This window comes from Mobula hypostoma, chromosome 1 (assembly GCF_963921235.1).
Source record: "Mobula hypostoma chromosome 1, sMobHyp1.1, whole genome shotgun sequence".
NCBI lineage: Eukaryota > Metazoa > Chordata > Chondrichthyes > Myliobatiformes > Myliobatidae > Mobula > Mobula hypostoma.
The window spans coordinates 37,234,607-37,256,406 of record NC_086097.1 but is presented as its reverse complement, the minus strand read 5'-3'; the positions used below and the strand labels follow the sequence as shown (position 1 = coordinate 37,256,406).

The following is a 21,800-nucleotide window of genomic DNA, read 5'->3' as shown; positions in this document are numbered from 1 at the left end:
CGGTGGAAAAGTATGCAAAAAGTAAAAGGGATGGAGGGTATAGAAGATAATAAAGAATAAGACAGAAAGTTAAGAAAGAGGTAAGAGAGTCTCCAGGTAACATGACTGGGCCCAGTACCAACCCCTGAGTTACACCACTAGTCACAGACCTCCAGTCTGAGGAACAATCTTCTACCATCACTCTGTTTTCTAACAACAAGGACAACATCCCTTTATGCATTAATTGGACATGATGAGAACTCATAGTCTCACTCAGTCTCCAGGAATCACTGCTTCTCCAGGTCAAATGATGCAATGTGAATAGGTCGAATTCATTGCACTTTTATCCTAGTTTAGCCATTTGCCTTTTGATATATTGTGGCTGTGGGTTCAATTCCCACCACTATCTGTAAGGAGTTTGTACGTTCTCCCTGTGGCCACATGGTTTCCTCCAGGTGCTCCTGTTTCCTCCCTCATTCCAAAGACGTAAGGGTTCATAGGGGTTATTGGTCACAGGGGTGTAATTGGTTGGCATGGGATTGTTGGGCTGGTTACCGTGCTGTATCTCTAAACAAAAATAAAATTCTCAGTCTGCATTTATAAATGCTGATTCACAAATTAAGATTGAATTAATGTTTTGCTTTCAATATAGACAATTTTGGAACAACTTAAGTATGCGTCCACTTAAATGAGACTCACACTACCATCAACTACTCCCCATGATTAATGCTTTGAATTTCATTATGCGTCAAATAGTTGCTTCTGCAGGGATTGAACCCACTCCTTCAACTTATTTTTGACTCCAATGCTTTGTTCATTTTAAGTACCTTCCTGCCATCTATGCATGCTGCTATCAGCTCTGCTAGCTGCTCGACTGCCGGAACTGAAGGAAACTGTTGAAGTCTAAACCCTTCCATATAACCATATAACAATTACAGCATGGAAACAGGCCATCTCGGCCCTTCTAGTCCGTGCCGAACTCTTACTCTCACCTAGTCCCACCGACCTGCACTCAGCCCATAACCCTCCATTCCTTTCCTATCCATATATCTATCCAATTTAACTTTAAACAACAGCATTGAACCTGCCTCAACCACTTCTGCTGGAAGCTCGTTCCACACAGCTACCACTCTCTTAGTAAAGATGCTCCCCCTCATGTTACCCCTAAAATTTTGCCCTTTAACTCTCAACTCATGTCCTCTTGTTTGAATCTCCCCCACTCTCAATGGAAAAAAGCCTATCCACGTCAACTCCATCAATCCCCCTCATAATTTTAAACACCTCTATCAAGTCCCCCCTCAACCTTCTATGCTCCAAAGATTAAAGACCTAACTTGTTCAACCTTTCTCTGTAACTTAGGAGATGAATTCCAGGCAACATTTTAGTAAATCTCCTCTGTACTCCCTCAATTTTACTGACATCTTTCCTATAATTTGGTGACCAGAACTGTACACAATACTCCAAATTTGGCCCCACCAATACAATTTCAACATTACATCCCAACTCCTATACTCAATGCTCTGATTAATAAAGGCCAGCATACCAAAAGCTTTCTTCACCACCCTATCCACATGAAATTCCACCTTCAGGGAACCATGCACCATTATTCCTAGATCCTTCTGTTCTACTACATTCTTCAATGCCCTACCATTTACCATGTATGTCCTATTTTGATTAGTCCTACCAAAATGTAGCACCTCCCATTTTTCAGCATTAAACTCCATCTGCCATCTTTCAGCCCACTCTTCTAACTGGCCTAAATCTCTCTGTAAGCTTTGAAAACCTACTTCATTATCCACAACGCCACCTATCTTAGTATCATCTGCATACTTACTAATCCAATTTACCACCCCATCATCCAGATCATTAATATATATTACAAACAACATTGGACCCAGTACAGATCCCTGAGGCACACCGCTACACACCGTTCTCCAATCTGACACACTGTTATCCACCACTACTCTCTGGCGTCTCCCATCCAGCCACTGCTGAATCCATTTTACTACTTCGATATTAATGCCTAATGATTGAACCTTCCTAACTAACCTTCTGTGTGGAACCTTGTCAAAGGCCTTCCTGAAGTCCATATAGACAACAGCCACCGGTTTACCCTTATCAACTTTCCTAGTAACCTCATCAAAAAATTCAGTAAGATTTGTCAAACATGACCTTCCACGCACAAATCCATGTTGATTGTTCCTAATCAGACCCTGTCTATCCAGATAATTATATATACCATCTCTAAGAATACTTTCCATCAATTTACCCACCACTGACGTCAAACTCACAGGCCGATAATTGCTAGGTTTGCTCTTAGAACCCTTTTTAGACAATGGAAACACATGAGTAGTATGCCAATCCTCCAGCACCATTCCCGTTTCTAATGACATTTGAAATATTACTGTCAGAGCCCCTGCTATTTCCACACTAACTTCCCTCAAGGTCCTAGTGAATATCTTGTCCGGACCTGGAGACTTACCCACTTTTATATTCCTTAAAAGCGCCAGTACTTCCTCTTCTTTAATCGTCATACTTTCCATAACTACCCTTCTTGTTTCCTTTACCTTACACAATTCAATATCCTTCTCCTTAGTGAATACCGAAGAAAAGAAATTGTTCAAAATCTCCCCCATCTCTTTTGGCTCCGCACATAGCCGTCCACTCTGATTCTCTTAGGGACCAAGTTTATCCCTCACTATCCTTTTGCTGTCAATATAACTGTAGAAACCCTTCGGATTTATTTTCACCTGACTTCCCTTTGTATGAATTGAAACAAACTGAGCTGAATGTCACCCCACATTACCAGGTGTACTCGTTCTGTAAATGGATGTAGATCAGTCAGGAATACCATCTTCCTGACAATTAAATTTGAAATAGGGCCAGATTATAAAGATGGTAGTTCAATTGTTCTGTACATGAGCCATTCAGAAAACCACCTAAAGAGTAAATTGTGGTCTTATTTTCAGCTTCTTTATGGATCAAAATGAATAACTAGCTTTTATTTAAACAGGGCATCATTCGACTTCACTACTCAAGAAAATAAATACTCGGTTGTTTAAAATGCAAATATGAATGAAAGCAATGTGCGTGTGCATAATCAGCATAATTCACAATCATGGAAGTGAAAGGAGATTTTTATTTCTTTTTTTACATAAACACATGTACAAGAATGCACACACACACATACACACAATAGGCAGATAGCACAATTCTAGACATGGAAGGCCTTTTCACTCACATGGGCTTGCTTGATAAATGAGATGTTAATACAAGTCAAGTGAAATTTATTGTAATTTAACTACATACATGTATATAACCATGTAAAAAACCTTCGAACCAGGGTGTAAAGCACATAACGCACAATAACTCATGAAGGTAAGTGTAAAAACTACAAATGAATCACACATAAATAACAAACTAAAGTGCATTAATATTAAACATTGTAAGGTACGGAACGGATTAACCAGTGACACTTTGAATATGATGTTGCCGGGAATTCAGAAGCTTAATGGCCTGGGCGAAGAATCTGTTCTCATTCCGACCGTTCTTGTTTTTATGCATCATAATCTCCTGCCTCATGGTCGAAAATCAAACAGGATGCTGGATGGATGGGTGGGATCCTTAATAAAACTAATGCCCCTGAGTGTACAGCACTCCTGATAGATGTCCCCGGGGCATGGTTGGGAGACCCTGTAATAGTCTCAGCTGTTTCTTTCAAAAGATATTTTCAAAGGATGTGATGACACGGAGAAGCAAAGTTACAATCCTATTGCAGACTGTATCCAAGCAATGCACAGTTTAAGTAAGGTCTTTAATATAATGCAGCATTATAGAATCTCTCACAATGAGTGTTGCCATTGCTTCTTTTTTAAAGTGCCCTCATTAACATTTTATTTCATCATAGATGCCTCCTTAGACTCATTAGGTTCTCTAAATGGACGGAAGGTTTCACTTCATTTACCTATAATATCCTGAAGTTATTCACAGAGCTGTGTTAGCCTAGGGTGCTGCGATGACTGGGATCAAAATTATCATGTCTTTCAAATATGTACATCCTTTGTATGAACAAATCATCTGAGATGAACAGTGATAGTCCTCAGGAAATGACCATTTTAAGAGATTGCAAGTACTGGAAATGTGGAGCAATCAACAATCTGCAGGAGGAACTCAAAGAGTATCTGTGCACATTTTGGGTTGAATCCCTTCGTCAGGATTATGATTGCCTTTATTTAATTGCCTTTTGTAATGATAGAGAAATAATATATACAATATTTCCTGCTTCACAGAAATGAATCCTTTCCAATGAATGCCTTTTAGTACCTGGCTGTCCCACAGTTTCGCCTCTCAAACAAATACAGTACTCGCTTTGTTCAAGCCAATAGGATTGATTGCCTTGCATGCAATAACTATGTGACCTTTATCAATTTCTGGAAAAAAAAACATTGTCTTTGTAGATCCTGAGATAACCTCAAAGCCACCTCAACCTGATTTTTTGTATTTGCATTCTACATTACTTTTTAAAGTAATCCTGTGAAAAAATTGAGCATTAAAAGTTTAAAATATGACTGTAGATTGTTTTGGTATTTTGTTCCTGGCAGGATGTTTCGATCTATTTCTCTTTCTGTCTCTTTGTTAATCTATCCACTGTGACATTTTATGTTATATGAAACTTAAAAATATTATTACTCAGATCCAACAAATCCCTGCACCATACCAAAGTAATGTATTTTTTGTCTTATTCATACACTCTCAACTTTACCATTAAAAGTAAACATAAACATTTTGCCAAAATATAATGCCAGAAATTCTTTCTTCAACTAGTTTTTTTGAAACAACCAAACAGATGTGTTATAAGGTGAAAGAGAAGAGACCATCATTTTGCAAACAAAATGCACTGAGCATCAGATAACTGCGATGTTCATTGTACGATGTGCTTTGAGCTAATTAACTAAAGGGATGAAGTTCAAATTGAGAATTCAAATTAAGATCTTCATATATGTTAATACAATAATATAATGTTAATGGATGCATTAATGGATAGCAGAAGCTTTTTAAACTGGTAAATTTATTTATATTTTGTAAACTAAATTTTAATATATTAAAGTCCAATTGTGCAGCTTATAGATGTCACAGAGGTAAATTAACAGAATGACAATAGGGGTAAAAAGCTTCAATAACATGTTCAGTCTAGAACACTTGATTCACTTGTAATATTAACCAAGAAAAATGTCAAAATATACTTCAAAGGAAAGTTATCAAAATTAGAACAGGTGATTAGAATTAGAATAGCTTGATCAACAGGTGACCAGTAGCTTAACTGATGTGTATTTTAAAAGGAGTGACATCACATACTGGAGAATTTGGAGGACAAATACTAAAAATAAGATGAGGAAAACAAGGCACGAATAGAATGATGAAGCCATCAGAGGAATGCAGAGGTTATGGAAAGTTGTAGTACCAGTGAAGATTACAGAAAAAGGGAAAACAAGATCATGGAAAGAGTTGAAAACAAGGATGAGCATTTCTAAACTCAGACATTTCCAAAGCCAGTCCCCATTGATGAAGCAATGGCAATGGGACTTGCGAGTTGGAATACAGGCAGTGAAATTTTGGATAACCTTAAAAGAAGCTGGGAAGCTGGGGTTGCTTCCCTTAGCTTGAAATACATTAAATGGAGAATTTAACCTATTTTAAGCATTGGAGTATAAATAGTGGCTATAAAATATTTTGTTAAACATAAAAGTACTTCAGTTGACTAGTGAGTCTGTAACTAGAGTGCAAATTCAATATTTTTGGCAAAGGGCAGCAGTGAATTTGTTTTACATAGCAAGTCCTTATAATCTGCAAATTTATTTGAAATTCAGATGAAAGTGGACAAATTCAATAGTGGCTTTCAAAAGTGAATTGTATTCATATTTGGGGAAAAATATAGATGACTGCGGAAAGAGTGGGAATAGAATTAATCAGTTAGTTCTTTCAAAGAACTGGCACCAATACTTATAGTGAATGGAACAACTGTCTTATTCTAAGATTAGAATATTTATTTTTCAAGAAAGGCAAACAATTTTCTTTGGGAAAATAGATTTTAATTTTTTTTCAGTTGCTTCATTGATAACGAATACTGAAGTTAATTAATGTGCATTTCCATTTTAATGTTGACAGCCAGTTTCCTAGTAAAATGCTGATAAGAAAGAGAAGGTGCATTGATCTATAATTATATGTACGGACATTAAGTCCATATGGAAACAGCTGGTGTATAATATGGAAATATATATATTTCAATTCATCATAAAACGGCCATGGATAGAAATAAAAAAGCTGTTTAACTTGAGAAAATTATGCTACATAAAACTGTCGGGAAGTTGAGGAAAATATCCTAGTGAACATGAAATATAGCTTGAATCAACCTTTGATGAACAGCCCGACCTTTGATGTCAAAACGGCCAGCTGCACTAAATGTGCCAATGTTAGAAAATAGATTTGAATTGGTTTAATTAAGCATTGAATAAGCCTTGCAGTTCTGGGTAATATTTTTGTGTACCTACATAGATGCATTCAATAAGATGTTTGTATTTGTTCAGGTGGTACCGAACGCAAAGCTAAATAAACATCGATGGGACAATGACACGCAGATTTAAATTGAATTGGAGAAATAGCATTTTTTTTCCAACAGGAAATTATAAACTGTAGTGTAATTTAACACCTGAGACCGAGAGCTCTGAAAATATCGGTTGACAACCGTCCGTCCAGGCCAAACCCTGCTCAAAACATTGCGTCATTCGCTTTCATTGGTGTTCTCTCCTTTACCTTCCTTCGTCGCCGGACTGTTTGTGAGGTGCCGTAAGTTGCAGTCGGATGCCTTTGGTTGCTGCACTGTTTCCAAGGGACTGGGCAGGATGGATGATCAAGGCTGCCCTCGTTGTAAGACCACGAAATATCGTAATCCTTCCCTCAAGCTTATGGTGAATGTGTGCGGACATACACTGTGAGTGAAATATTTTAACCACACCATGCAAAGGGCATTTTATAAACGGAATCTTCCTATGCTTTTTGAGTAGGTTTGGGTGATCCGACCTGTAGGTAAATTGCGTGTTGGGTTCAACGGAGTTGTTTTGAGTTTAATTTATTAAGGTAGATTATGGTTGTTTTTGTAGAGGCCAGCTACATGTGTCTGTACTGGGTTTTAAATAAAAGCACCAAGTTATTGTGATGGAGCAACTTCAACCTGAAATGTTAGGTTCGCGTATGTGGCTCAGTTAATGCAGGATATTCATCAACAGGGCACATTGATATATATTTGCAAAAGTAGTGAATGACACTTTGCGAATTCTCTTATGTAAACCAAACTAAACAAAAAGTTTCCTTTTTTTATGCTGTAGTCAGTGCAGGATTTTTTTTTGAAAAAGAATTGTCACAGTGTTGGTTAACAAGTGAATGATCATAGTTGTAAACTTGAACTTTGGATAAGTTGTAATTTTATGGGTCAGTAATCTAAATATTTTCCTGTTTCTCTTATTCAGAAATTTATCTTAAAGTATATGTTAACATAAATCTTAGCATAATATCATCTGTCTGCTGAACCTGTCATGGCAAACCTTATTCTATCATTTGTCTTTCACAGTTTCTTTATTTTCCATGAATAATGTATTTTGGATTTACTATCAGCTAATCTATTAACCTGTTTTTCTATAATGAGTAGTAAATTCCTCCTTTGATGACCTCATACCTGAGTTCAGAATGTTAGTGGACAAGCTAAGGGGAAGGGGCAGCAAACCCCAATGATAGGAAAAGAAGAGATGCAGAGCTGGAAAATATCTCTGGCCAGAAGTTCTCAGGACCCCAGCACCGTCTTTACCATTCTTTGATTTTTTTTCACCAGTCATATGATATGAAGTGGCTGAGACTATTGGGGAGAGTAAATGTGCTCTGATGACTAACAATGTTAAAGAATTGTGTATTTTTCCAAAGCAGTTATGATATTGGAATCCATTCAGTAGAATACATTCCACAACTTTAGTCAGGAGGAGTAAAGAAAAATCTAATATTGCCAATTACTTCCTCTTAGCTCATTGGAAAACATGATGGAACAATTTATCAGTAGTGTTGTTAAGTGATATCAGTTGATTAAAGCTTGATACACTTATGGGTGGTAGGATTTTCTTACTGTAAATACTAAGAAATAACCATCTTAAAGTAAGATTTCAAAGAATCTGCTGAATCTCTTGGTAGTCAACAGTGATCAGGACATAACTATTAAAGCAACACACATCAAAGTTGGTGGTGAACGCAGCAGGCCAAGCAGCATCTGTAGGAAGAGCTGCAGTCGACGTTTCAGGCCGAGACCCTTCGTCAGGACTAACTGAAGGAAGAGTGAGTAAGGGATTTGAAAGTTGGAGGGGGAGGGGGAGATCCAAAATGATAGGAGAAGACAGGAAGGGGAGGGATAGAGCCAAGAGCTGGACAGGTGAGAGGCAAAAGGGGATACGAGAGGATCATGGATACAGGAGGTCCGGGAAGAAAGACAAGGAGGGGGGGAGACCCAGAGGATGGGCAAGAGGTATATTCAGAGGGACAGAGGGAGAAAAAGGAGAGTGAGAGAAAGAATGTGTGCATAAAAATGAGTAACAGATGGGGTACGAGGGGGAGGTGGGGCCTTAGCGGAAGTTAGAGAAGTGGATGTTCATGCCATAAGGTTGGAGGCTACCCAGACGGAATATAAGGTGTTGTTCCTCCAACATGAGTGTGGCTTCATCTTTACAGTAGAGGAGGCCGTGGATAGACATGTCAGAATGGGAATGGGATGTGGAATTAAAATGTGTGGCCACTGGGAGATCCTGCTTTCTCTGGCGGACAGAGCGTAGATGTTCAGCAAAGCGGTCTCCCAGTCTGCGTCGGGTCTCGCCAATATATAAAAGGCCACATCGGGAGCACCGGACGCAGTATATCACCCCAGTCGACTCACAGGTGAAGTGTTGCCTCACCTGGAAGGACTGTTTGGGGCCCTGAATGGTGGTAAGGGAGGAAGTGTAAGGGCATGTGTAGCACTTGTTCCGCTTACACGGATAAGTGCCAGGAGGGAGATCAGTGGGGAGGGATGGGGGGGACGAATGGACAAGGGAGTTGTGTAGGGAGCGATCCCTGCGGAATGCGGGGGGGGGAGGGAAAGATGTGCTTAGTGGGATATAACTATTAGACATTTGCAGGGCATACCAACAAACTTGTTTACATTGCGTCAAATGATTTATTTTCTCATCTTTTAAAATGCCACTATCAAACAGCACACCAATGTACTGTTATACTTAAGAGACATTTGGATGGACATTGCTTCAGAAGTTGGTTGTCAATAGCATGATTTGCTCAGCTGGGGCTTTTTCAGTTTTCTGATGAGGAATCCATTGTTATGCCAACACTATCTTGTCAAAATTCCCTGCCCTTTTAGTTGCCTGACTGAGCTGCATCTCACACTCTGTGCTCACCCCATTTTCTTGCTGCCTTAACAGTGATAGAGTTCCTCTTGTCCTTACCTACCAACCCATGAGCCTTTGCATCCAACACATCACTCTCTGCAACTTTCACTATCCAAATGGATCCTGCTACCAAACATGTCTTTTAACTCCACCACCGCCCCCGGCATTCTGGAGGGATCACTCCCTCTGTGATTCCCTTGTCCATTCCTCCTTATTCCTCTTTTCCAACTAACCTCCCTCCTGGCACTTTTCCCTGCAAATGGCTAAAGAGTACATTTGCCCATTCAGCACCTCCCTCACCTCCATTCAGGCCCCCAAACAGTCCTTCCAGGTGAGGCAAAACTTTATCTGTGAATCTGCTGGGGTCGTCTGTTGCGTTTGGCACTCCCAATGAGGCCTCCTCTACATTGGTGAAAGACATCATAAATTGGGGACCGCTTTGTTGAGCACCTGTGCCCCATTCCCCAAAAGCGGAACATCCCGTGGCCAAACATTTTAATTCAGATTCCCATTTCCATTCCAACATGTAGGTCTATGGCCTCATTTTGTGTCACATTAAGGGAGGAGGAGCAACAACTTGTATTCCATCTGGAAAGCCTCCAGCCTGAATATCAATTTCCCCTTCCGGTAAAAAAAAATTCCTTCCCCCTTCCTCCTCCTCCTATACCCCACTCTGGCCCGTTACCTCTTCTACCCTACCTATCATCTCCCCCTGAGTCCCTTCCACTTTCCCTTTCCTACCTACCTGGCTTCACCTATCACCTTCTAACTGTCCTCTTTCCCTTCCCCCTCCCCACCTTTTTATCTGACATCTTCCCCCGCCCTTTCCAGTCCTGATGAAGGGTCTTGGCCTGAAAAGGTGACTATGTCCACTTCCATAGGTGCTACCTGACCTGCTTAGTTTCTCCAGCATTTTGTGTGTATTGCTTAGGATTAACAGCATCTGCAGAATTTCTTGTATTCAGAATCAGATTTAATATCACCAACATATGTTGTGAAATTTGATGACCTTGTGGCAGCTGTACAATGCAATACATAATACAGAAAAAATGTGAATTACAGTAAATATCTGTATAATATATCAAATAGTTAAATAAGTGGTGCAAAAATAGAAATAAAAAAAAGTAGTGAGATAATATTTAAGGGTTCAATGTTCATTCAGAATTCAAATGGCAGAGGGGAAGAAGCTGTTCCTGAATCGTTGAGTTTGTGCCTTCAGGCTTCTGTACCTCCTTCCTGATGGTAGTAATGAGAACAAGGCATGACCTGGGTGATGGGAGTCCTTAATGATGGATGCTGCCTCTTTGAGGCATCGCTCTTTGAAGATGTCCTGGATACTAGAGGCCATTGCTCAAGATGGATCTGACTAATTTTACAACTCTACACCTTTCCTTCTTTTATATAAAGATAAATGAACAGATTGAAAACAGTAGAAACATTTAATACAGATTCAATAAAATTTAAATGCTTTTATACTACTTGCCTTTATTTATGATACCAGATGTTTCACTAGCAAGCCTTTCAGCATTGCTTGACAGTTGCAAGGGCTTGTACACAATATAAGCCCAGTTCCTTTTTATTCCAAAAAACCTTTAGAGCTTTGCCATATTGTCCTTTTTTAAAAAATTAGTTTTAAAGGATGGAAACAATGATCAAGTATAGACTGTAACTCAGTGTTATTTATAATATGGATGATTTTCCCATGTTGTCTTGCCTAAGTATTTGGATCCACATGAACAAGAAAGTGTACTTTCTTATTGTAATGAGAACTTCAGTGGTTTACTTAACCTAAATTTGATTTGCTTCCTAACTCACTGAGATTTTATACAAGCAGCTAAATCAGCATTGGGAATAATACTATACATTTTGTGTTTTTTTTTCCATTTTGTTTCTCTCGCTTCACATTAGGATAATTGTTATTCCTGTTGAATTTGGATATTTCAGTGCAAAATAATGAGCAAACTATCTGGAGACTGTTTCTACTCCACCCCATTGCTTTTAATCTGCCTTCATTATTGTCTGAAATTTGTGCTATTGAATTTTTCTTTGCTAATGATAATCTTATATCTATTTCCCCAACGTAACTGTTTCAGATGATAAAAAGTAGAAAATATTAGAAAAACTCAGTAAGTGAGACAACACTTGTAGAAAGAGAAACATTTATTGTGTTATGTCCAGGATCCTTTATCAGGACTGAAAAGATAAAACTAAATTGGTCTAGGTACGAGAAGGTGGGGGAAGGTGATTGATGGAACAAAGGGAGTTTGTCTGGAAGGCTGAAATACTGAGTCCATTAAGGAGTAGTTAAAATCAGGTTAAGCTGCTTTTTAACGTGTTGCTGAATTTGTATGGTCTGATCTGTTAGGACGCACTCAGCAGGCTAAAAAAAAACCAATATGGTGGGCAAAATTGTCCTATTCTTAAACAGAGGGGGAAAAAAAGAGCAAGTTGTTTAAAGTTGGAGAAATGGATGTTGATTCCTAGTGGCCAGAACAAGCATAAGGTATTCTTCCCTCAACCTTTGGTTGAGCTTTGTTGCAACGCTGCAGGAAGCCATGGACAGAAAAGTTGATTAGGATGGTGAATTAAACTGTTAGACAACTGGGAACTGAGGTTCATTCCTGCAGGTTGAGTACAGGCACTCCATGAAACAATCAGGTAATCCCCCTTTGGTTTCTGTGAATAGCAATTGCAGAACTCTAGATTGGTAGGAGTGCAAGTGAAGCATTGCCTTATGGATGGTTTTGTTTATGGACATACAGTTAATCTATGTACATAAGCTATTTTACGTATTTACATTTATTGTGATTTATTATTATTGCATTCCCTATTTTGTGTTTTTTTTTTGCGCTGCATTGGATCTAGAGGAACAATTATTTTGTTCTCCTTTACACTTGTGTACTGGAAATGACAATAAACAATCTCGAATCTTGAATCTTTTAGTTTTTCCAGTATAAAAGGCCACATATCTCATCCACAGTTTAAGCTTCACTTTTCTTCCCTATGTAGCAAAATTCCCTTCCATCCAGAGTGTTTTGATCCAAGTCTTGAATATATTCAATAACAAGAATTCTCAAGACTTACTTCACAAATATCTTCTCATGGTATATCTCTCATCCTGAGAAAACCCTTTTGTGTAAGACTCTTTTAACCTCTCCCTGCTTTAATGTGAGGTTCCCATTTGCTTCTAGATGACCACAATCATCCCTGTAGCTAAGAAAATCAAAGTAACATGCGTTAAAGTGCTTTGAACGGACTAACTGACAGATGTTCAAAGAGGCCACTACAAACAGAGAAGATGTAGAGCTCAAGCAATGTACCTCATCTGTCACTGGCTTCATCTGTCACTGACTACATCTGTAAGTGCGTGGATGACGTCAGTAGCTCAAGGACTGTCATCTCGCGCCCCAAGCAGAAGCCTTGGTTAAACATAGAGGTTTGTTCCCTACTAAAAGCTCGGGACGCTGCCTTCAAGTCTGGAGACGACAGCTCTCAGAGTAGCCAGGAGAAACTTAATCTTAGGCATCAGAAGGGCAAAGTCTGGCTACACGCAAAAATTTCAGGAACACTTATCCGATAACAATCCCCAAGTGTATCTGGCTGGGCATCATGGGCATTACTAACTGCTCAAGGAAAAATGGTGTTGATACACTGGCAGTACACTCTTCCTTTGAGTACTAGAACACTAAGGACATCTATGTTGTATAATTGTTTATTGATTATAGCTCTGTCTTCAATGCTATACTTCCAGGCAAACTCATTTTTAAAATCCTAAACCTGGGACTCAACATCTTCCTAGATCCTTCACTTCCTGACTAACAGGCTACAGTCAGTAAGAATTCTCAATCTATCAATACACAAGGCTGCATCCTCAGTCCCCTACTCTAGTCCCTCTACACTTGTGACTGGCCAGATTCTGCTCTGACTCCATATATAAGTTTGCAAATGATATCACCATGATGAGCTGGAAGACAGAAAGGAGATAGAGAGCCTAGGGATATGGTGTCATGGCAATAATCGTTTTCTCAAGACAAAAGAACTGGTCATTGACTTCAGGAAGGGGAATTGTCATTGTCTACATCAATGGTGCTGAAGTTGAGAGCTTCAAGTTCTTAGGAGTGAACATTACCAATAGCCACTCTTAGTCAAAGCACATGGCCAAAAAATCTCACCAGCAACTCCTCTTTCTCAGGAGTCCCTTTGATTCTCTCTGAAGAAGAATTTCAGAGTTATATACTTTGATAATAAATTAACCTTTGATATTTATTGATATACCATTAAAAAAATCTTTCTATCCAGGTGCATCATGGCGTGATATGGCAACGGCTCTGCTCATGAGCACAACAAACTATAGAGAGTTGTGGATGCAGCTCAGCAGATAACGGAAATCAGCATCCCCTCCATGTACTCTGTCTACATTTCTCGCTGCCTTGGTAAAGCAGACAGTATACTCAGAGTTCTTCTCACTACAAACGTTCTCTCTTCTTGCCTCACCTCCTATTGTGCAGAAGATACAAAATAACACACACAAAATGCTGGAGGAACTCAGCAGGTCAGATAACATCTATGGAAATTAATAGACAGTCGACATTTTGGGCCGAGACTCTCCTTTAGGAGTTGAAAAGAAGGGGGAAGATACCAGAATAAAAAAGTGTGGAGAGGGGAAGGACGACGAGGTAGAAGGTAATAGGTGAAGTCAGGTGGGTGGGAAAGGTAAAGGGCTGGAGAAGGAGGAATCTGATGTGACCTCCTCTACATTGGTGAGATCCGTCATAAATTGCTCACTTCATCAAGCACTTCCGCATCATCCGCCACAAGCAGGACTTTCTAGTGGCCAGACATTTTAATTCTGATTTCCACTCTCATTCTGATGTGTTGATCCATTGCGTCCTCTTGTGCCAAGATGACGCCACCCTCAGGGATGAGGAGCAACATGTGAAAAGAAAAAGATTGGTTAGATATGTGAAAAGAAAAAGATTGGTTAAGACAAATGTAGGTCCCCTACAGATAGAAACAGGTGACTTGATTATGGGGAGCAAGAACATGGCAGACCAATTGAATAACTACTTTGGTTCTGTCTTCACTAGGAGGACATAAATAATCTTCTGGAAATAGTAGGGGACAGAGGGTCCAGTGAGATGGAGGAACTGAGGGAAATACATGTTAGTAGGGGAAGTGGTGTTAGGTAAATTGAAGGGATTAAAGGCAGATAAATCCCCAGGGCCAGATGGTCTGCATCCCAGAGTGCTTAAGGAAGTAGCCCAAGAAATAGTGGATGCATTAGTGATAATTTTTCAAAACTCTTTAGATTCTGGACTAGGTCCTGAGGATTGGAGGGTGGCTAATGTAACCCACTTTTTAAAAAAGGAGGGAGAGAGAAACCAGGGAATTATAGACCGGTTAGCCTAACATCAGTGGTGGGGAAAATGCTAGAGTCAGTTATCAAAGATATGATAACAGCACATTTGGAAAGCGGTGAAATCATTGGACAAAGTCAGCATGGATTTGTGAAAGGAAAATCATGTCTGACGAATCTCATAGAGTTTTTTGAGGATGTAACTAGTAGAATGGATGGGGAGAACCAGTGGATGTGGTATATTTGGATTTTCAAAAGGCTTTTGACAAGGTCCCACACAGGAGATTAGTGTGCAAACTTAAAGCACACGGTATTGGGGGTAAGGTATTGATGTGGATAGAGAATTGGTTAGCAGACAGGAAGCAAAGAGTGGGAATATACGGGACCTTTTCAGAATGGCAGGCAGTGACTAGTGGGGTACCGCAAGGCTCAGTGCTGGGACCCCGGTTGTTTACAATATATATTAATGATTTAGATGAGGGAATTAAATGCAGCATCTCCAAGTTTGCGGATGACAGGAAGCTGGGCGGCAGTATTAGCTGTGAGGAGGATGCAGGGTGACTTGGATAGGTTAGGTGAGTGGGCAAATTCATGGCAGATGCAATTTAATGTGGATAAATGTGAGGTTATCCACTTTGGTGGCAAAAACAGGAAAACAGATTATTATTTGAATGGTGGCCGATTAGGAAAAGGGGAGGTGCAGCGAGACCTGGGTGTCATTATACACCAGTCATTGAAAGTGGGCATGCAGGTACAGCAGGCGGTGAAAAAGGCGAATGGTATGCTGACATTCATAGCAAGAGGATTCGAGTACAGGAGCAGGGAGGTACTACTGCAGTTGTACAAGGCCTTGGTGAGACCACACCTGGAGTATTGTGTACAGTTTTGGTCCCCTAATCTGAGGAAAGACATCCTTGCCATAGAGGGAGTACAAAGAAGGTTCACCAGATTGATTCCTGGGATGGCAGGACTTTCATATGAAGAAAGACTGGATTGACTAGGCTTATATTTTTTGGAATTTAGAAGATTGAGGGGGGATCTTATTGAAACGTATAAAATCCTAAAGGGATTGGACAGGCTAGATGCAGGAAGATTGTTCCCGATGTTGGGGAAGTCCAGAACGAGGGGTCACAGCTCGAGGATAAAGGGGAAGCCTTTTAGGACCGAGATTAGGAAAAACTTCTTCACACAGAGAGTGGTGAATCTGTGGAATTCTCTGCCACAGGAAACAGTTGAGGCCAGTTCATTGGCTATATTTAAGAGGGAGTTAGATATGGCCCTTGTGGCTAAAGGGATCAGGGGGTACGGAGGGAAGGCTGGTACAGGGTTCTGAGTTAGATGATCAGCCACGATCATACTGAATGGCGGTGCAGGCACGAAGGGCTGAATGGCCTACTCCTGCACCTATTTTCTATCTTTCTATGTAACACCTTATATTCTGTCTGTGTAGCCTCTAACTTGATAGCATGAATATCGATTTCTCCTTCTGGTGAATAAATTTCCCTCACCTGCCCCCCTATTCCCCACTCCGATCATTCACTTGTTCTCACCTGCCTAACCTGCCTATTTCACTGGGTCCCCTCCTCCTTACCTTTCTCCCATTGTTCACAATGCTCTGCTTTCAGATTCTTTCTGCTGCAGCCCTTGACCTTTTCCACCCACCTGGCTGCTCCTACCAGCTAGCCTCTTTCTCCTTCCCCACCTTTTTTATTCTGGCATCTCTTCCTCCCCCCCCCACCTTTTTATTCTGGCATCTTTCCCATTCCATCTCAGTCCAGAAGAAGGGTCCCGCCCTGAAAGGTCGACTGTTCACTCTTCCTTTGAAGCTGCATGAACTGCTGAGTTCCTCCAGCATTCTCTGTGTGTTGCTGTGATGGTCGCCTAAAAGCAGACTCAATGACAGATTCTGTCCTGCTTTTATAAAGCTATTTAATGGTTCCCTTGTACAATAAGCTGGAGTCTTGACCTCACAATTACCTTGCTGTGATTTTGTTCCTTAACATCTACCTGCACATACTTTCTCTGTACTGTAATACTTTATTCTACATTATTATTGTTTACCTTGTATTATCTTAATTCACTTTTATAGTGAATTGATCTGCATGGATGCTATGCAAGCCAATATTTCCCTTGTACTTTAGTACCTGTGCCCATAATAAACCAATTTACTGATTCTGCATCCAGAGGATTCAATCTCAGAAACACTTTTGTTTGCTCTCACTGAGATCACCTCTGGTTCTTGTAAGCATCAGTGAATGTAAGATCATCTTGTTCAATATGTACTATATGTACTTGCAGAATAACAGCTGTCCATTTTGCAAACCCATTAATCAATCTAGCAAGTCTTCATTGCATTGTCACAAAGGTAAGTGTACCCTTGATTTGGAAAAGTTGTACAATTTGCGGCAGGATTACCTTAATCTGAAGTCAAATCCTCTGGCAATAAAATTCATCACTACAGTATTTACTTTCCTAATTATTGCTGAATCCGCTGGTTAATCACCTCATGTTTTGTATACAAGGACACCTTGAGCCCTTGGAACGGATTTTTAACACTTATTTGTCATTTAATATTTTTTTCTATCCATCCTACCAAAATAATTACCTCATCATTTTCTTGCATTACCTTTCAGTTACCACTTTTTTGCCCACTCAATTCAACTCTCTATCAATTTTGGGTTCAAGTTTTTCTCTTAGTTTGTTGTTATTCATAATTTACTTTTCCTTCCAGTTTTATAGAGGTGCCATATTGTGTAGATTCTCCTTTGTCCCCATGTCGATTGTAATTAGTGGAAGTCCAGCACTGATTCTAACAGCATTCTGTTGGAGAAAGACTACCAGATTGTGGATGATCCATTTCTTTTGTCTTTTGGCCTTTAATCTATCCTTTATCTGTGCTTGTATTAATCCTACCCCAAGGGCCTTTGGTTTGACATGCAATGCCTACTGAAAATTTATTTGTATGGCATCTGATCTTGCTATATCTTCAGAAAATTTTATTAAATTTGAAGAAAAAACTATTGCCCTTTCACAAATTAACATTGACTCTGCTTAATTGAGTATGATATTTTTAAATACCCTGGTTTGATTAAACCTAACAGGTGCTTCTGCTCTAGAATTTCACTAGCAAGAACCAAGGGAATATTGGACCCTACCAAGCATCAACTATTTCTGCATTCATCTTTCTTTTCATTTCCAAAATTGTAGGCTTTTTAATGCAGGGAATAACTTGATTTTTAGTCTCAATAGATTTTAGTGCATTTTATTTGCTAATTAATTACTCAGTCTTATCAAATTCTTGTTTCTTCCTATTTTCATCTCTTGTAAAGATGAATACAAAGTCTTTAATGTGCCATTAATTATCTATTAATTGAAACTTTTTGTATTCATCTTTCATCATTTTACACTGACTTGTTTAACAGTTGCATAGTGATATTTAAGGTTTGTTATTTATTACTCAAATCAGCCATGACTTTTCATCTTCATCTAGTTATTCAGTAAAAGATTTTAATGATGAATTTAAGTAAAACAGTAAATCTACAGTTGTAAGGAGAACATTGTAAAAAGGAAGCTGAAGGAAGACAAGGAGCACATGTGTTAGCACACAGGTGTGGTAATGTGACTGGCATTGATGCCACATTGATACCTCCTTTGTTTCACATGTGATTACTTTGGAAAATATTGGATGACTTTTCTGGCAGTGTCCCTTTCAGGTTAGGGAGTTGTCTCATTGGTGGGAAGTGGGGATTTGAAATGAGGCAAGCTTTAGTCTTTTTCTTATCTGTTTTCCCAAAATAACCTCAGCTCCGTTTTTGATGTTTTGGGCAAACAATTATATGAGTGCATAATATTTACATAGTTAACCTTTCTCGTCAGAGATTCTGTTTCTTGTCAAGGCCAGAGACTTAATACTCAAAGGTCTACTGGTGCAGAAAAAAATGGCAAGGCTGGATTGTTGAATGGTGGGCTGTCTTCTGATGCTAAGTTTGGGAGGTACTAGCTCTTAGTAATATGGCAAATGGTTTTGGTGAGTGGGCAGCCAATGGGTATTCAGCCCTCTGATAGCAATTAATCCCATGAATCTTAACCATCTGATTGATTGATCTGGCTATTGTGAATAATAAGTGACTTAGTACAGAAAGCAGAAGAAACTATTTTAGATTGTGGATTGTAGTTAGTAGTGAAGCAATGACACCATTTTGGTTGAATAGAAATCTGAAGGAAGGAACAGGATATGTTTTCTGTAGAGGTTTAATGCAGTACAGACAAGTGAAGTCAAGCTGCCTCTTTTTGTCTTAACAGTTTCATATTTGAATCCCACTAGTTCCTATGTCTTTCAGTTCATTGCTGGCCTAGCCAATTCTGAAAATTTCTTCCACAGTTTGTCATGTTGTATTGCTGTTTGTTACTTCTTTGCAATCATCACCATCAGCACAGGTGCACCACAAGACTGTGTGCTTAGACCTCTGCTCTACTCAATTTATGCTTATGACTTTGAGGCTAAGCACAGCTCCAATGCTATATTTAAGTTTGCTGATGACACCACGGTTGTTGGCTGAATCAAAGTTGCTGACAAATCAGCATATAGGAGCGAGACTGAAATTATGGCTGAATAGTGCGGCACCAGTTGTAGTATATTAATATTTCAGTAATATTATGAATAGAATGCTTAATCAAACAATGTTTGTTTACATAATTCATAATAGGGTATATGTAAGAGGTACGTGAATGGCATATGTTATTACGCCACCATGTCATATGTGAACTCCTCACTTAAAAGCAGCAAAGTAGGCAAACTATATGCCAGCTCCTGTTTTTTTTTCTTTTGTTTGTTTTTTGGAGTTACAAAACGTAACAACAATAACAATTTCTCACTAGATGTCAGAAAAACCAAAGAGCTGATTATTGACTCCAGGAGGAGGAAACCAAAGATCCATGAGTCAGTTATTATTGGGGGATCAGAGGTGGAACTTTAGATTCCTCAGTGATATCATTTCAGAGGACCTGTCCTAGATCCAGCACGTAAGTGCCATTCTGAAGAAGGTATGGCAGGCCTCTACCTTCTTCGATGTTTGTGAAGATTTGGCGTGTCAGCTAAAACTTCGACATACTTTTATAGATGTGCGGTGGAGAGTATATTGGCTTTTGGATCATGGCCTGGTATGGGAACACCAATGTCCTTGAATGGAAACGCCTACAAAAATTAGTAGATGCAGCTCAGTCCATTATGGGTAAAGCCCTCTCCATCATTGAGCACTGATGCAGGAAAGCAGCATCCATCATCAAGGACTAACACCATCAAGGCCATGTTCTCTTTTCACTGCTGCCATCAAGAAGGAGGTACAGGAGCTTTGGAACCCACAGCACCAGGTTCAGGAACAGTCATTAACCCTCAACCATCAGGCTCTTGATCTAGAGAGGGTAATTTCACTCAACTTCACTCACCCCATCACTGAACTGTTCCCACAACTTATGGAATCACTTTCAAGGTCTCTTGATCTCATGTTCTAGATATTTATTGCTTGCTTATCTACATCTATCTATTTTTTCTTTCCTCCCACTCTTTTTGTATTTGCTCAGCTGTTGTCTTTTGCACATTGGTTTTACATCCTATTGAGTGTGGTCTTTCATGGATTCTATTGTGATTCTGTATTTACTGTAAATACCTGCAAAAGAATGAATCAGGATTGTACATGGTGACATATACCGTATGTAGTTTGATAATTTTACTTTGAGCTACACACAGTTCAATTCTTTTTTTCTTTTTCTTTCTGGATTGATTTGAGGTGTATTTTGTTGAATATACAGTCATCTCAAGAATCACAAGTGACCGGATCAACCATCAGAAGAATCATACTCGACTCGAGTGATCACTGATGATGATTACTGAAGTACAAATTGTAATAAAATTTAGAAACCTCTTACTGGAATCACACATATCACTGAATGTTCCCTCCCTCCCTTTGGTAGAATAACATCAAAATATAATGTTTAGTTCAGTGTAAAATCAGTAAAATTTATTTTCTAATTTTTTTGAATGATTATGATATTTTGAAACCCTAAAGCCTTTCCACCATCTGTAAGGCCAGAAGTAAGCTGTATGATGGATTATATAAGTACATCACCAACAACTTTGGTGAAGTTCGTCACCCTCAGAGTGAAGCAGTAGATTAATTGGCACCCTGAACATTCTTGCTCTCCATAGCCATTACACTTTGGCTTCAATGGGTAAAATCTACCAAATAGTTTGCAATTACTTGTCTCATCTACTTTAACAGCATTTCACAAACACATGAACTCAAATGTTGACCTTTAAAATACTGTAACATGATTTGCAAGTTTATTGGAACCCAGCCCTCTGCAAGTTCCCTTTTTAGATGAGTCATTTTTATATGAAAATACAACATATTTCTTCCTTGTTGCTGGGCCCTAAATTTTTGAATACTCCAGACTTTATTGTGGGAATGCCTTCAATAGAATGACTACAGCAATTCAAGTAGATAGTTCATCACCACCTTCACCAAAAATGGTTTTAGCAACTCCACTAAATGCTTAGTACCTAGTATGGAAGAACATTGCTGCTGTTGGCATTGTAGACCCTGATCAACAGCAGAATTGTTCCCTGACTCCATCTTTAACCTTTTGGCTGGCATATGATTGGCAGGTATGATATTGTGGCCATCACTGAGACGTGGCTAAAGGATGCATGTCTCTGGGAGCTGAACGTCCAAGGATACACGGTGTATTGGAAGGATAGGAAGGTAGGCAGAGGGGGAGGCGTGGCTTTATTGGTAAGAAATGATATTAAATATTAGAAAGAGGTGATATAGGATCAGAAGGTGCAGAATCTTTGTGTTCAGCTAAGAAATCGCAGGGGTAAAAGGACCCTGATGGCAGTTATTTATAGGCCTCCAAACAGCTGCAGTGATGTGGACTACAAATTACAACAGGAAATAGAAAAGGCTTGTCAGAAGGGCAGTGTTATGACAATTGTG

At 39.4% G+C, this 21,800-nt stretch overlaps 1 protein-coding gene across 1 annotated transcript in view; it reads left to right on the top strand.

Annotated features, from left to right (window-relative positions):
* The first annotated feature begins 6,807 nt into the window (after window positions 1–6,807).
* The window catches only part of mnat1 (MNAT1 component of CDK activating kinase), a 135,179-nt gene continuing 120,186 nt past the window's right edge, over window positions 6,808–21,800 (top strand). Inside the window, exon 1 of the mRNA XM_063046567.1 lies at window positions 6,808–6,967. Coding sequence (XP_062902637.1) covers window positions 6,879–6,967 — 89 coding nt within the window. The 5' untranslated portion in view covers window positions 6,808–6,878. The remainder of the gene's footprint in view (window positions 6,968–21,800) is intronic.